The following is a 15,650-nucleotide window of genomic DNA, read 5'->3' on the forward strand; positions in this document are numbered from 1 at the left end:
GTAGGACCCTCTCCATATTGATCACATTTGCGCATGGCCCAGTCCCTCACACCATACGCTACATGAGTGTAGTGCATAGATGCACGACATACAAGGGAAGTCCAGACGCGTGCACAAACTGTCGTCGACCGGGCCACAGACACGACGTGTGCCCCCACCCCAAGAGTGGTCTCTGCCCGCGGTGCGGGGACAAGCATGAGCCGCAAGATGTTCCCTCCTGCATCCCGATCTGCATTCTCTGTGGGGGGCAGCACCTCACGGGCACCGGCTCGTGCAAGGCAAGAAATTCCGCCACCAAACGACATAGCCCACCGCCCCAGAAGTCAAAGTTCCCTACCAAGAAGGACTTTCCCCCGCTTAACACGACCCTCCCGTCTACCTCTACATGAGCTTCCAAGGTTGCCAAGACGAATATCATGACCTCCCAGGACCTGCGGGATGAGGTAAGGCAGCTCAAGGCAGCCCTCTCTACCTCCACCCCTGCTCTACCCCCCACTCCACCATCCCCATCTTCCTCATCCAACCCGTCCGACCAACCTCCTCAGAAAAAGAGGAGGCCTGATGAGAGCCCAGTCCAACCTATAGACCTGGAAGCCAAATTTCAGGACCTCGCCCAAAACCTAGAATCCAAGTTCACAGAGCGCATTACTGCGCAGGTCACTGCACAGTGCCAGACTATGATTGAAGCTACCATTACCGGTATAATAGATAGGGTCATATCGAGCATCATGGCCAAGGTTGAGGAGCGTTTAGCTAACCTTATATCTGGACTCTCAGCGGCCTCTCCTCCCACAGTCCCACCTTCTGCACTCCTCCTTCGCCCCGCCACCCTTCAACATGGCTCCTCCGAGGCACCATAATTCCTTACAAATTATTCAATGGAATTGCAGGGGCTTTCGGCGAAAGCGCGACCCTCTGCAGCAGATTATCGCCAACTCTTTGTCCTCACCAGACATTATCGCTATCCAGGATGCCAATGTTTGCAGGCAACTGCCAGGATACGCTGTTATCCCCTCTGACTCCACTGATCTTCCTCGGGTGGTTACATACATCTGTAACACCTTGCATTACGCGGAGCACGACGTTACCTCCCCTATTGCTCACACCTTCATCGAAATTTTACCCCCCACCCCTGCACAATCTCCCCTGTTCATGCTTAACTGCTATCTTCTCCCACGACAGCCGATTCACCTACTTGTTCCACTCCTCAAATCCGTAACCCAAATGGCCAGATCAAACCCCCTACTGATTGCCAGTGACTTTAACTGCGCTCACGTGGACTGGGGCTATCGACGCACCAACCATAGAGGCACAGTTTTATACAATAATACGCTATTACTTCACCTGACCATCTTTAATGATTTTAGCCTACCTACGCGGGTTGGTAACAGTGTTACTGCCGATACTAGCCCAGACCTCACGCTTGGTAGAAACTTGGCTCACCTACAGTAGGGAAGAACGCAAGCCACACTAGGCAGCGACCACCACCTGATTCGCATAGCGGTGAACTATCGCCGACCTCAGCGCAAATTTACCGCTAGGCACACTAATTGGGATCAGCTCCGTAAATTTAGGCAAGCGCAGCCAGCACAGGGCCCCTTCGACCTAGACACCTGGACTACTCAGTTACAGAAAGACATTCGCCAACATACCCAAACGCTCGATACTACCCCAGACACCCCCGTTATCGACAGTAAGCTCGCCCACCTTCTTGAAGCTCAAGAGAACATAACGCGAAGGTGGAGAACTCAAAAGCACAACAGGAAACTAAAACTCAAACTCACCCAGCTTCAATCCCAAATAGAACACCATAGTGCCACTCTTTGCAAAGCTAACTGGGCTCAGGTTTGTGACGGCCTCCGAGGCAATCTCTCCACAACCCGCGCTTGGCACCTGTTACGCCATATGCTCGATCCCACGCAATCTAAAACTCAGACGCGTCTTAGCATTCGCCGCCTCACTCATAATCATCGGCAGGACACCGACGCCTTCCTCACGCAGGTGAAACGCACCTATACCACCCCAGGTCCTCCTTGCAAACATCCCGAGTACACGGGCTCGCCCCAACCACAGCTTGACGCTCCTATTACAGAATCTGAATTTCGTGCAGCCCTTTTGAAATTGCGCAATACCACACCCGGGGAAGATCAAATTACGAATGCTGCCATCCGAAATCTTGATGATGCCTCCATATCTCACCTCGTTACCTACTTTAACGAGTGCTGGGAGGCAGGTACCCTCCCTGCCTCCTGGAAGCATGGAAAAATTATATTTATCCCAAAACCCCACAAGCCCATCACCCTCGAGAACATCCGCCTCATTTCTCTTACATCTTGTCTCGGCAAGACCTTTGAGCACATAATCCTCGCCCGACTGACAACGTACATGGAAGAAAATCACCTTCTCCCCCACAGTATGGTCGGCTTTCGTGCGCATCTATCTGCGCAGGATGCCCTACTTCAAATTACGCACGATGTGCTTGATGATACCATCCCCCATCTTACTAAAGCCATCCTGGCGGTTGACCTCATTAAGGCATTTGACAGAATACGACACGCTGCCATCTTACGGGAACTGCAGGAACTACAGGTAGGCCCTAAGACCTACAACTACGTTCGCGCCTTCCTCTCTGGCCGCACTGCCTCCTTGCACATTGATCAGCTCAGCACACCCTCTTATACGCTCGGTGAATTTGGAACCCCGCAAGGCGCGGTCCTCTCCCCCCTTTTATTTAACATTGCTCTCATCCCCTTAGCCCAGAAGCTCAATCTCATCCCACACCTAAAACATACTCTGTACGCTGATGATATTACCGCATGGACCACTCATGGCTCAGACGGGGAAATTGAGGAAACTCTACAATTAGCAGTCGACACGATCTCCGCTCACGTATCATCTATCGGACTCGAATGTTCCCCCTCTAAGTCCGCACTCCTCCTAATTAGACCGAAATCTGCCGCCAACTCACCCATCCAAATCACTTTACAAGGATCCCCTATCCCCATCACTCCCACCCTGCGCATCCTTGGTCTCTACCTGCAGGATTCCGGACGCAATGACCATACCCTTAAAACACTCAAGGCCTCCACACAATCAGTGTTGCAGCTTCTACGCCGCGTATCTTCCCTGCACAAGGGTTTAGACGAAGCAGACAACATGAAAGTTGTTCATGCTTTTACGCTTAGCCGCATTCTGTACGCCACTCCATATCTCAAGCTGAACTGCACGGAAACCGAGCGCGTGAACGCCATGATCCGCCTTGCAACTAAGGAAGCCCTCAACCTGCCTCGCAGTACTAGCACAGCCAAACTCCTTGCACTAGGCATGCATAACACGCTTCCTGAACTAGTTGAGGCACACCTTCAGACGCAGTATTTAAGACTTGCCGCGAGCGCCACTGGCCGCCATATCCTCGCCTCCCTTCGCATCAACATACCCGCTAATCAGTCAACCCTTATGGCCATTCCTCGACACATTCATACACCCCTTGTAGTGAAACCCCTTCCTCGAAACGTCCATCCCCAATATCACATCTCTCGCCGCATAGCTCGCGCAAATGCCCTCCACAAGTATTACGGACAGGTCGAGAAAGCCATCTGGGTGGACGCCGCATGTACAACGCATGAAGCTGTAGCAGTTGCTTACAACCCAACCTTACCCCGACCCCTAACTCACCATCTTCCCTCGGGCTCTACACCTGAGGAAGCAGAGGAGATCGCCATCGCCTTAGCCCTTGCCCTTTCGGATGCTGAATACATCTTTAGCGATTCAAAGACTGTTTTGTCCAACTTTGCCAGAGGCAGAATTCACAACCCTGCTTGGAACTTGTTGAACATCCCCACCCAGAATTTACCACGTAGGGTTGAGCTCCGGTGGGTGCCGGCTCACTCTGGGAACCCCGGAAACGAGGCTGCCGATAAATTGGCCCGAGGTTTAATTTGCCGGGCTCAGGACAGCCTCGATCCGGGTTTCTCGAGGGAGCGGGTACACAGCTTTGAGGAGCTCACGCAAATACCCCGTTTGGACCGTCGGTCTTACCCTCCTCCCCACTCCTCCCTGACGCACTCCCAACAGATCCTCTGGAGACGCCTCCAGACCCGCTCTCTCCCATCCCCTCAGCTGCTATCCCACTACTGTGGCACCTCCCCTACATGCTCCCTGTGCGGAGACCCTCACGCCACACTCTCCCACATCCTTTTTGGCTGCCCTGCCAATCCTCCCCCGCAGGGACAGCCCGCCATCTCAAGCTGGGAGGACTGGGAGGTCCTGCTCTCGTCTACGGACCCGACATCGCAGGTTACTGCGGTGGCTCGGGCTGCCGACGTCATGAGCAAAAGGTGCATGAACGTTTCGACGTAGTGCGGGACCGTGCGGTGGTCCAGGGACCCAGAAGAGTCCAAACTCACATGCTATAAATAAAGTTTTTCTGTCTGTCTGTCTAAGCAAGCATTGTCTATGTGTACAGTTCTGGCCAAAAGGTACTAGTAAGTGTGCAAAAATTAAAAAAAGTGTTCAATGTGCCGTCTTCACTTTCGATTGCTTCATGGCCATGCCAACCATTTGTCCATATTGCACACTAATTGTAACAGTTAGGTGCAGCAGCTATATCAGCCACAAAGTATACTTAAAAGAATGAGCAGAGTGCACTTCTCCATTTTTCACATCCATGAGCACTGTCACTGGCCACAAGCTGTGTAGGCAACAGCAGTCGCATTTCTTGTGCCAAGAGGATCACACACCACGCCAAGGTGGGTGCAACAAGCCAACCCCATTGGGTGGCACAGTAGCATGGGAGCCATCCATGCTAAATGACCATGCAGACACAAGATTGAACAACATGCAGCGCTTGTTGGTTTTCTTCCCTCGTTTTCGTGTAGTTTAATTTGGTGGAATACAGAATGACCTGTGTCTTGACAAAAGTACTAGCTCCTGCACTCAGAGCCTTTTGTAGTAGTCAATGATGCCTTTGTGGTGCAAGCGCAGAGCATGACAAAATATTCCACTTCTATCATTGCGGGGAACCAAGCACGCATTTGCAAGGCCATGTTGTATGGCAAACAAGCTATGTATATTTTAGAACAAAACAGCAAACGGCACCTGTAGCACAGTGCACGCTGCGCTCAAGCTTTCTGTGCATGTTGTGTGCTGTAATTCCTATCCTTCACTATGGTAGCAAGAACCCAATGTGTACATCGGGTTGCTGGCATAAAGCAAAAGATCTACGAGTGCCATGACAGCAGGCTTTACATCGATGTCATTCCCAACAACAGAGCTTTCCCTCAAGAAAGGAGTGTGGGACTGACATGTGCAGCTTGCTGAACAAGGAAGTAAAAAAGTTGCAAAAAGTTTCACAACTTGTGCACACAAGATATAAAAGGTGAGAGAGCATTTACGCTTCCAAAAACACATTAGTGCTCGGGCAGTTTTTCCACTCACAGCATACCAGACCATATTAACATCTACAGGCTTTTTGTGTTTCCAGTCCAGACACTGAGTGTCCATATGGCGGAAATTAGGAGGAAAATTTGGGTGCTTGAAAAAATTGTCCATAATATGGGTGATCTATATTAACAAGGGTCATAATTGGGGGCTTACTGACCATGTTTGCTCAGGTTAGTTACTTCTTCTGATCATGTTCGCTTCTTTGCAGTGCCGTGGCCACCCGATTTTTTTAAGCGTGTACATTTGACTGCCTTGTACCTTTGGTGTCTTCTCATGTGTAGTGGCGATATTGAACCAAATCCCGGCCCTATGACTAAGGCGCAGGAAGAAAAGTTGGAGTTGGTTTATGGCGCCGTTTCGCGGCTTGAAGCCAATAATGCTAACGTGCTTGAATCAATGAATAAAATCTTGCATATCCACCTAGCTCTAAAAAATGAGCTAGATTCATTGACGAAAAGAGTACATGAGCTTGAATGTAAAGTCCAGTCGGTTGCGTTAACGGGAGCCCCCGCAAGTAAACAGGGCCTCTCAGACCTTCAAGCCAAAATTGACGACTTGGAAAATCGTTCCCGAAGGTCAAACGTAATATTCTATGAAATGCGACGACGGCGAACAATTTGAAACATGGGAATCATCTGAACGCCTTGTGTGTGACTTCTGCATGAACCGACTTGACTTTTCGATTTCGTCACTAGCCAGGGCTCATCGCATAAATCACTTCACCTCAGATAAAAAGCGCCCCATCCTCGCTAAACTTTTTAATGACAAAAGTCGAAACCATTCTGAGCAAAGGCTTCAAACTGAAAAATATGCCCCTCAGTGTCGCAAGGGACTATTCTGAGGCTGTGCGGGACAAATGCAGAAAGTAATTGCACTTTTCGAAAACACTAAGGAAAGAAGGTGATCGTGTGCGTCTTATTTTTGACAAGCTATGCCTAACTAACAACACTTAAATTTGGGACACAAGTTCTAATTGCGCGGTGTGTGTACTACGCACCGACGCACGCTCGGCAATCGCCCCAACCATGTGACGTGCCCCTTCTAAGCGTCAAGCACATGTAACCACCCCATCTCGTTCAGATGGAAAGGTCTCTTTCTTCTACACTAATATCAGAAATGTTCTTTCTAAAAGTGTTGAACTATCTTCAATTATCGACTCAAGTTCAGATTCCATCATTGCACTAACAGAAACGTGGCTGAACGATATTGTTTCCGATAGTAATATTCTTTTCAGGCAAGTAGATTTTAACTTTTTTCACTGCGATAGAAAGGATCGAAGAGGCGGTGGTGTGCTTACTGGAATTTGTAAAGATTTCATTGCTATACCTATCCTTGTTAACTCATTTCGAAAGTGAATTTCATCGAGTTGTTGAAATATGCGGGCGGTTTCCAAATGCGGTTCTTATCTTCGGAGACTTCAACTATCCCAATATTCAATGGTCTACACAGTCTGTTTCAGCCAACGATACTCAGGCACAGGAATTTCTTGATTCTTGCCTTGATTTTTTGTTGTGCCAGCTTATCGAAAAACCTACATGTTGCTCGAGCACATGTGCAAACATTCTTGACCTAATTTTAACATCTCGTCCTGACCTGTTTACTGACGTAGCCCATCTCGATGGTCTTTCTGATCATGACATAATTACTGGAAGCTTAACTTGTTCACTTAACAAAAAGAGAGTTGCAGAAAAGTGTATAAGGTGTTATAAGCAAGCCAATTTTGATGCAATATGTATCGAATTATCCCATTTCATGGAACCTTTTTTAGATGCCCACTTGTCACGTTCCATAGAAGATAACTGGAACCTTTTTAAAAATACCCTTTCAAACTTAATTGACAAATACATTCCAGTTATGACCATCAAAACAAGCAACATTTCTCCATGGTTCAATCAGCAATCACATCGACTTAATAATAAAAAGAAACGACTTTTCAGAATGGCAGACAAAAACAGATTATCGGCTTCGTAGTGTCGTGATAAAAAGTGTGACAACGAATATCAACAGCTTTTAAAAACTACTCGTTGACACTTTTTCAGTCATGATTTGTCATCTTTGCTAATAAATAACCCTCGGCGCTTTTGGCACACAATAAATCCTAGCAACCACCCTGATGTAACTCTTGCTAATACCAATGGTTCTCCTGTTACTGAATCCGAATGTGCTAAGTTATTAAATGATTCATTCTCAACAGTTTTTACTCTTGAGGATATTACTACATGCCCTAACATTGATCTTGTTTCCGGTATTAATATGATTGAAATAATAATTGACGAAGCTGGTATTTTATCTCTACTTGGAAAATTAAAAACTTCATCTGCATCTGACCATAATGGCTTCAACAACAAAATACTTAAACATATTTCTTCTGGTATCCATCGTTGCTTGGCAGCCATCTTTTCTCTATCATTATCGTCAGGCACCATTCCTCAGGGCTGGCTAATAGCAAAAGTAGTGCCCATATGTAAATCAGGGGATCGCTCATGCCCACTTAACTAGAGACCTATATCTTTAACTAGTACCATCTGTAAACTCTTGGAACACATTATACACTCACAAGTAATTACATATTTAGAGGAACACAATATCATCTTCAAATACCAGCACGGTTTCGCAAGGGCTTCTCATGCAAAACACAACTTGCAGGATTTACTCAGGATTTACACTCATCATTGGACGCCGGCATCCAAATTGACGCCATATTCCTTGACTTCTCAAAAGCATTCGATCGAGTTCCTCACCACCGGCTCTTAATAAAACTTAGACAACTTAATATTCACCCACTTGTTCTGGCGTGGGTGCAAGCCTTCCTCTCTAGTAGACAACAGTTCACGTCAGTTAATAACTTTGACTCTCCTCTTGTCCCAGTCTCATCTCGTGTTCCTCAAGAAAGTGTGCTCGGTCCATTGCTTTTCCTAATTTATATAAATGACTTACCCTCCTCTGTCAAATCTAGAGTTAGGCTATTCAGTGATGATTGTGTTATTTACCGCAACATCTCTTCTGAAGCTGATCGCCAACCTCTGCAATCTGACTTTGACTCCTTAACTGCGTGGTGCACAACGTGGCTAATGACACAAAATCCTTCAAAAACTAAGTTGATGTCTTTCACTAAAAAAGCTTCTCGCATTCAAACATCTTACTTGCTAAATAATACTTCAGTGAAACTTACGACTACGTACAAATATCTTGGAGTTAACTTTCACTCTGACCTGCCCTGGCATTACCATATCAACATCACCCTTGCTTCAGCAAACCACTCACTTGGGTTTCTTAAACGTAACTTGAAACACACCCCATCGCACTTAAGTAAACTGGCTTATATCACTTTAATCCATCCTAAAATAGGATATGCCTCAGCCATTTCGGATCCCGATCAAGACTACATTATTAAAAACATCGAAGCCCTGCAGAACCACGCTGTGTGTTTTATTTTTTCAGATTACTCTTGTCACACCAGCGTCACTTCATTGAAGTATCGTGCTGAACTGCATGTGTTATCATGTCGCCGTAAAACCGCTCACTTATCACTTCTTCATAAGCTCTACCATGACGCATCACTTCACATCACTTCACGAGGACTTCTTTAGGCTACCCCCTGCCATCTTTCCCCGCCGTGATCACCCTTTTAAAGTCGAACGCTTCACGTGTCGCACACTAACTTATGCCAGATCGTTCATACCGCACAACATAACCAAGTGGAATAACTTGCCATCACACATCGCAACTGTCACCGACATAAATGAATTCCAGAAACTTCTAATCATTAATGAAAGTGCGCAAACCTTTCTTATGTGCGACCCCCCCCCCATTGTCTTTTTTTTTTTTTTAACACCACGAATGGTGTTAAAAAATGTGCTCGTCTTCTGTGTAACATGCATATTCTTATGGTTATTGTTCCTATTTTTATTGCGGTGTTTTGCCTTTTCCTTTTAAGTTCACGTGTTGTGTTGTTTTCTGATTTGTTATACATTAATGGTCTGAGTGCTTTCTATGACCCAGATTACCCTCCATTTTTGTGTGCTTGTGATTCGTATTCTCTTTTTGTACATTTCTGATTATTATTAGTACCACGATAACCTTATGGGCCTTGTATTATTATTTTTTTTAATTATTGTTTATCAGTTCCCGTTTTTTTTTTCTGACTTATTACTCACTTATTACATCTGTATGCTGTTGTGCCATTACCACCAGCCCAGATTCCGAATCTGCGAGATGCAGAATTTATCCTGCGAGCGCCCTAATTCTCCCTTGACAAGTCATGATGCTGAGCCGTCAGGCAGCGGTGTCCTGCGGAGAAGCATCGGCGGGCAACATGTCCGAACGTGCAACCGAGTGCCAGACAGCCCGGCGCCGCACCTCCTTTTGCCTGGAGGTCACCGCGCGCGCGAACTTTGAACCGGGTGGCCAGCGCGGTCGCTGGTTGGACCTCTCGGACGACCGTCGAGTGCTGGCTTTGTATTGGGCCGTTTGAGTGACAATGGTTTCTCGGGGATTATAAGGCCGCGACGAGCCGCCTGGAAAACCAGATCCGCCAACCCACCGGGAGCAGAGTGCCGCTCTCGACTGGGGTGAGATGTGTCACGCGTTTTTGCCGGACGTCGCCGTGTGAGAACAGTCGCGTTTGCTGTGAGCTCTCGGCCCCAGTGCCGATCCGATCCTGTCCTGTATAATGACCTGTATATAGTGTATAAAATCCCTTTTGTTATTCTCACCGACGCCTGACTCGGAGTCTTCGCTACCAATGCTCTGTCACGAAACGGGTGACGAGCGCTACGGGACCACCACAAAGTCGTAATAGTGGTGCAGCGGTGCAAAGTCGTAACCCCCCCCCCCCTATGTAATACCCTTCTGTGAGAGGGCCTTTAGGGGTATTCTGAATAAATAAATAAAATAATGAGGCCCAACAATACATTCGTTTCTAGAATTAATGCAGAATTACTCCATTCAGTTTTATACATTATTCTGTTCTTGTGCTCTTTTGCGTATCGTTTTGTTGTTGTGCACCAAAATTACAAGGCCAATGTGCTGTTCTTGGGCACAGTAGTAAACAATTCACAGCAGCAACCATTATGCTGTCATTTGTCTGGGAAGTCTTAGCTCCTGCTTAACAGGCACACCGAGGAGACCAGAATAAGTGTGTGCAGCATTGCAGGTTGCAAGAAGGGCTAGACGAGTGCAACTAGCACAACAAAACAAGAGACAAGCTGTAGCCGAGGCACTACTACAAAATGTAAACCATGGAACGTCCAGAGTTGAGGCCGAAGGCAAGAACACATGTGCACAAAGTGTCACACAAGTTTAAAAAGCTTGCTCACCATCATGAGGTGCCTCTTTCTGCCAATAATAAGCTTCTTAAGCTGTGCCCTCAAATTTCCTGTGAAAGCAGACAAGGTTGCAAGACAAGGCATGAGAAGCCCTACGTGAAGTGCTTCAGAGGAGTAGCTTATGCTATCTCTTGCGATACAATGTACATCTGCCAAACCAAACTTGGGGTGAATGACCACTTACAGGATCATGCACAAAAAGTACAGCATAGACTCGTGTAAGGGCCTCTTTTTCTTTTTTTTTACAATTTTGGTGAGCTGCAGCTTTATACGGAACCGAGCCTTAACTTGTACACACCCCGGATGTACCATAGCATCAGAGGTCAACACGCAGCTCTCGCCATCTAGTAGAGGCATGCAAAAGTCCACAGTGAGCGAAAATTTGCCGATGCGCACGCGTGGCATCAGGGTACCGAACACGAATGCTCCTCCATTGAATTTTTTTCCCAAAGTTTATGCGGCCAAGTTGGGGGCGCAGCCCTTACACGGGCCCTTCAAGGAGTTTATACAGTAAGCAATAAAGAGGGCATGTGGTTGTGAGGCTCGAGGATAACTATCTATAGCCACAACTCTTGAAAACTTGAACTGGAAGCATGTTTTATTAAGGGAGCTGTCCATTGCACCTCAGAATATGATTTCTCGTCACATGTGCAATCCTGTGTTATACTTTCTGTGTGCGTGCATGGCAAGATATACAAGATTCTGCATATTTCACTGTACCTGTTCGAAAAAAGGTTTTGCACTAACTGTGGCCTTCTTCTTGCTCAAATTTTGCTGGAAGTTTGCATCTTGTAGTCTATGTCATTTAGTATAACACTTACCACAGTTAACAGCCTGATTTTTAAGAAATTAAGTTTAAATTTGCCTTCACTTATGGGGATGCGAGCTGCTGGAGCAACAGCGCTAGCATAAACTTGTGTCGCTGCCTGCTGGAGAAAGCAGCCGGTCAGGGAGGTTTGCCATGTGTTGCCCACTCCTGGAACATGCGGCAAACGTCCCTAACCGGCTGCTTCCTGCAGCTGCCGGCAGGCAGCGACACAAGTTTATGCTAGCACTACCGCTCCAGCAGCTCGCATCCCATATAATTGAAGGTGAATTCGAACTTTTTTCTTAAAAACCAAGCAGTTAACTGTGGTGTGTGCCAGTAAACAATGTAAACTCCGAAATTTGATCTTTCAGCAGAAATTTGAGCTAGAACAGTGCAGCAGTGAGTGCAAAACCTTTTTTTTGAACAGGTACAGCAAAATATGCCGGACCCTCTATGTGAAACCCTTCCTGCTAATTCCCCTCATGGGCTTGTAACGCCACAGAACCAGTGTAGACTTTGGCAACACATTTCTTGTATGCATGCATGTGCTGAAGGCACACATTGTAAACACTGAGCTGCATATAGTATCAGGGTGGCTGGCCCAATGAGTAGTGCTAGTTTTTAAACATCACTCAAGTTGCTGAGCACAGTCCAGTGGGAGCCAGTACTGAACCTATTGTAGTCAAATCTTCCCTGCAGCATTTGTCATACTCACTTGCACTTCATCAATTACAGCCATGACACTGCAATCAGTGCAGAAAATGTTGATTCAACACCAACACAGTGCAGCCGGAGCGAGGCTACAGTGTCCATACCATAACATGCAGCTTCCTCCTAAAATTATTAGGAAAAACCACTATTAAATGTTCTTTTTTTTTTTTCACGGAGTAGAAGCAGCAGCTTCTATATTGCTATATACAAGTTACCTTCTCTGAAATGTCAACATGACCAGTCCACTCGACAACGAGAATAATTACCGTAAGCAGCCTCTTGAGTAGCACTGGGTGCCAGGCAGCTAAACATGCTAAAGTTTTTTTCTGTTTGTCTACATGCCATAATATACTAATCAATTGACTAGATGCGCTTCTTCACATTTGCAAAAAAGGATATTCATTTTGCATTAGTTGTTTTCTACTACAGACACTGAGAAGGTGGCATTAACAAAAGCGCATTCTATTTGTATTTTGTTGCTGACACTCAAGACTTGCTGGTTTATTAAGTTCACCAAGATATACAACAGAAAAACAAAATTGTATTCAATATTCTGCTGTCATTGAGGTTGGGATGCTTCAACAAGATTACAAGCAGACAAATACATGATTTGAAACATGAACCATTATTAAAGCTTTGAATGGTTACTCACAATCGCCCCGCCTAGTAGATAAACATTTACGCTTTGGATTTAGACTGCAGCAGACGAGAGAGAGTTCATTCAAGACATGAGGGCTAGAGTGCCAAAGTTAATTTCAGGAAGAGTTGACAGGCACACTCAAATAACACTATGGAGCTCATAAAAACGTAACCTGATTTTGTGAACAACGCTGCGATTCTATATCTCAAAAACTACATTTGTTTCTTTTTTTTTTTTCATGCCGCAATGGTCTTTCAAGCGCATTGCACAGTAAGTGCATCAGCAGCGCTGAAGCAAACTGCTGTCTTGGTGTTATTTGCAAACATCAGGTTTGTTTTTTTCTTCTTTTTTTTTCAACGCAACGCTTACAAAATGAATACTTGAAAGTGAGGCTAATGCAACTTGCGCTCAGCGGTCTTGGAGCACATATTAACTTCTGCCAACTCAATGTCACATCATTCGTTCAATTCGCGGTGAACCTGACCCGTTTGCGTTTTTGGCACTTTGGCAATGCACGGGAAAAAGAACCCGACTCATACCAGCAACAAATGCTTTTACATGCATACGAGGCAAGCAGGATGAGATCCACATGGAAACCAATAATAACCGAGGTGATCGACCGATGCTACAAAACGTTCAAAGTATGTTATTAAACTGCCGACAGCAGATTTACTTATGAAACACGAGTGTGTGCTCTGCCAAGCGTAATCGCCAATGCTGAAACGACAGGCAGCGGTCGATATATAGAGTCGGATGGTTCCTCAGGTTAGAACGAATCAGCATCTTTAATGCCAGCTATGTAACCGTCGATCGGAGGTCAAAGCGAACGCCACCCCTTGACACTCATCAGACCGCTGGGTACTAGCCACCTTTCCGAGCCGATTGAAAGGGAGCGAACACGGCACCATTGTAAACAGAAGCTTACCCCAAGCAGCGTCCGCCACGAACTTGATGGCAGGGTTTTTTCCGTTAGAGGGGGCTGCGCATGGCTGCCCCCTACTGCACTCTGCGGGAGGCGATTTACGTTCGAGAGAGTAGATGAAGCGAGTGAAAAAAAAGTAATAACAAATGAAAAAAAAAGAACAACGAGTTGTGCCGGTGATTTTATGTCGAAATATTATGGCAACTCGGTCGACGCGTATTAGAGGCTTCGTCGGTATCGCATGGCATCACGCATAGCATAAAGTTTCTAATTACAGTTAGGCCGTGTCTGGTGTGACTGGGGCACAGCCAAGGAGGTTACAAGGAGGTTATATGGGTACAGCAGACGAAAGGTGCCCATCAAGGCAGAAAGCTGGGCTAGTTGGTGTGTCATCATTATTCAACAGACTAGCGCAAAATAGCAGGAACACAGACAGAGAAGACGGCAGGACGAGCGCTTCTTCTGCGCTCGTCCTGTCGTCTTCTCTGTCTGTGCCCCTGCTATTTTGCGCTAGTCTGTTGAATATATGAAGAAGAAGGCGGTGACTGGTGACACGCGCGTGGTAGAAGCGAAATGCCATACCAAAACGCTGCTGCCACGCACGGAAGTGACGTCACAGTTATGATGACGTTGTTTAAACAAGTATGGCGTGTTCCGGTTTATAGTTTTGCGCGCGCTGCTGGAGCTGTTCAGCGTTTCAGCTTTTACGGTTTCTTACTGTGTTGTGTGATAGAATGTTGTTCTAGTTAGTTGCGCTGGAAGAACCGGATGGTGTTCGAGCTTGTGATCTCGAGCCACACTTGGGCGCAACGCTGGAGCAGCTCGTTTCTTTATGCCTTGGAGCGCGTTTATGGTTGGTAGTGTGGTCTTGTGCAGCCCCTGTTACGTTTTTCAGTGCTGTTGCTCTTGTTTGTTGAATTTACTGATGTGAATGGAGCATATGTGGGCTCTCAGTTTGGCAGAACTTTTTTCTGTTATGGTAAAAACGTTTAAACTCGTTCCAAATGCTTGTTGCTGCAGTTGCCGCTTAGCGTTGTGCATCGATCGCGGAAAAAAAAACAAATGTTTCATCCTTCGTAGGATTGCTGTTGCAGATATTGCCTAAGTAAGTGAGCTGTTGCAATTTTTATATGGCACTCGATGTCGCATTTACCTGTACTGTTTCTTAATTGTCTTGCATGTTCATACTGTTCCCTTGTTTATCGGATTTTGGCGGCTAGCGAATCGCGACTTGCTTGAGCACCTGCTCGCCGCAGTTCTAAAGGAACATGTTGAGCAACTTCAATGTTAACTATGAAGACAAATATTGCAGAACGTGGCCCAGCCGCTCATAGTTCTACTGTGGCTCAATACATCGACGTCAATGCCGACGCGCACCACTTCTGCGTTTTCGAGCTCGAGAGCAGTGTGTCGACGTGGTGTCCAAGGCCAAACAGACATCCGACTTTGCCAGAAGGCGTACACACAACTTAAAGAATCGCTACATACGACACACCCTGCAATATGCATGATCCGTGTCGACACCATATGCAGTCGGCGCTGTACAGTCGCCCAAATCTTTAACTGGTGTGCGGGAGCGGCGACTTTTCCGTGCGTCAGCGCCGTTTGACGGGGCGAGGCTGGAAACAGTCTGAGGCTAAGCGCATGCGGACAAAGCGCGCTCAGCTGGGCCCATCGTCTACTAGGCTGTTTCCAGCCTCGCCGCGTCATACGGCGCTGACGCCCGGAAAAGTCGCCGCTCCCGCACACCAGTTAAAGATTTGGGCGACTGTACGTGCTACCACGACTCTTCGAAACCGA

General features: G+C 46.6%; 1 protein-coding gene across 4 annotated transcripts in view; it reads right to left on the reverse strand.

Moving 5' to 3' along the window:
• Positions 1-13,942, reverse strand: part of LOC135921907 (mitogen-activated protein kinase kinase kinase 13-like) — a 548,581-nt gene extending 534,639 nt beyond the window's left edge. The window contains exons 1-2 of one of the 4 annotated variants that reach the window (XM_065456320.1): positions 12,293-12,331; positions 10,761-10,819 (exon numbers count right to left, since the gene is read on the reverse strand). Coding sequence is in view for 1 of the 4 variants with exons in the window: in XM_065456318.1 (XP_065312390.1) it covers positions 12,293-12,303 (11 nt within the window). In the remaining 3 variants the exon portion in view is untranslated. Of the gene's footprint in view, positions 1-10,760; positions 10,820-12,292; positions 12,392-12,940; positions 13,024-13,853 lie in introns of those variants that run through there. The other 3 variants (XM_065456319.2, XM_070531441.1, XM_065456318.1) reach the window with 3 other exon arrangements.
• Positions 13,943-15,650: the final 1,708 nt, after the last annotated feature.

This window comes from Dermacentor albipictus, chromosome 1 (genome assembly GCF_038994185.2).
Source record: "Dermacentor albipictus isolate Rhodes 1998 colony chromosome 1, USDA_Dalb.pri_finalv2, whole genome shotgun sequence".
Taxonomy (NCBI): Eukaryota; Metazoa; Arthropoda; class Arachnida; order Ixodida; family Ixodidae; genus Dermacentor; species Dermacentor albipictus.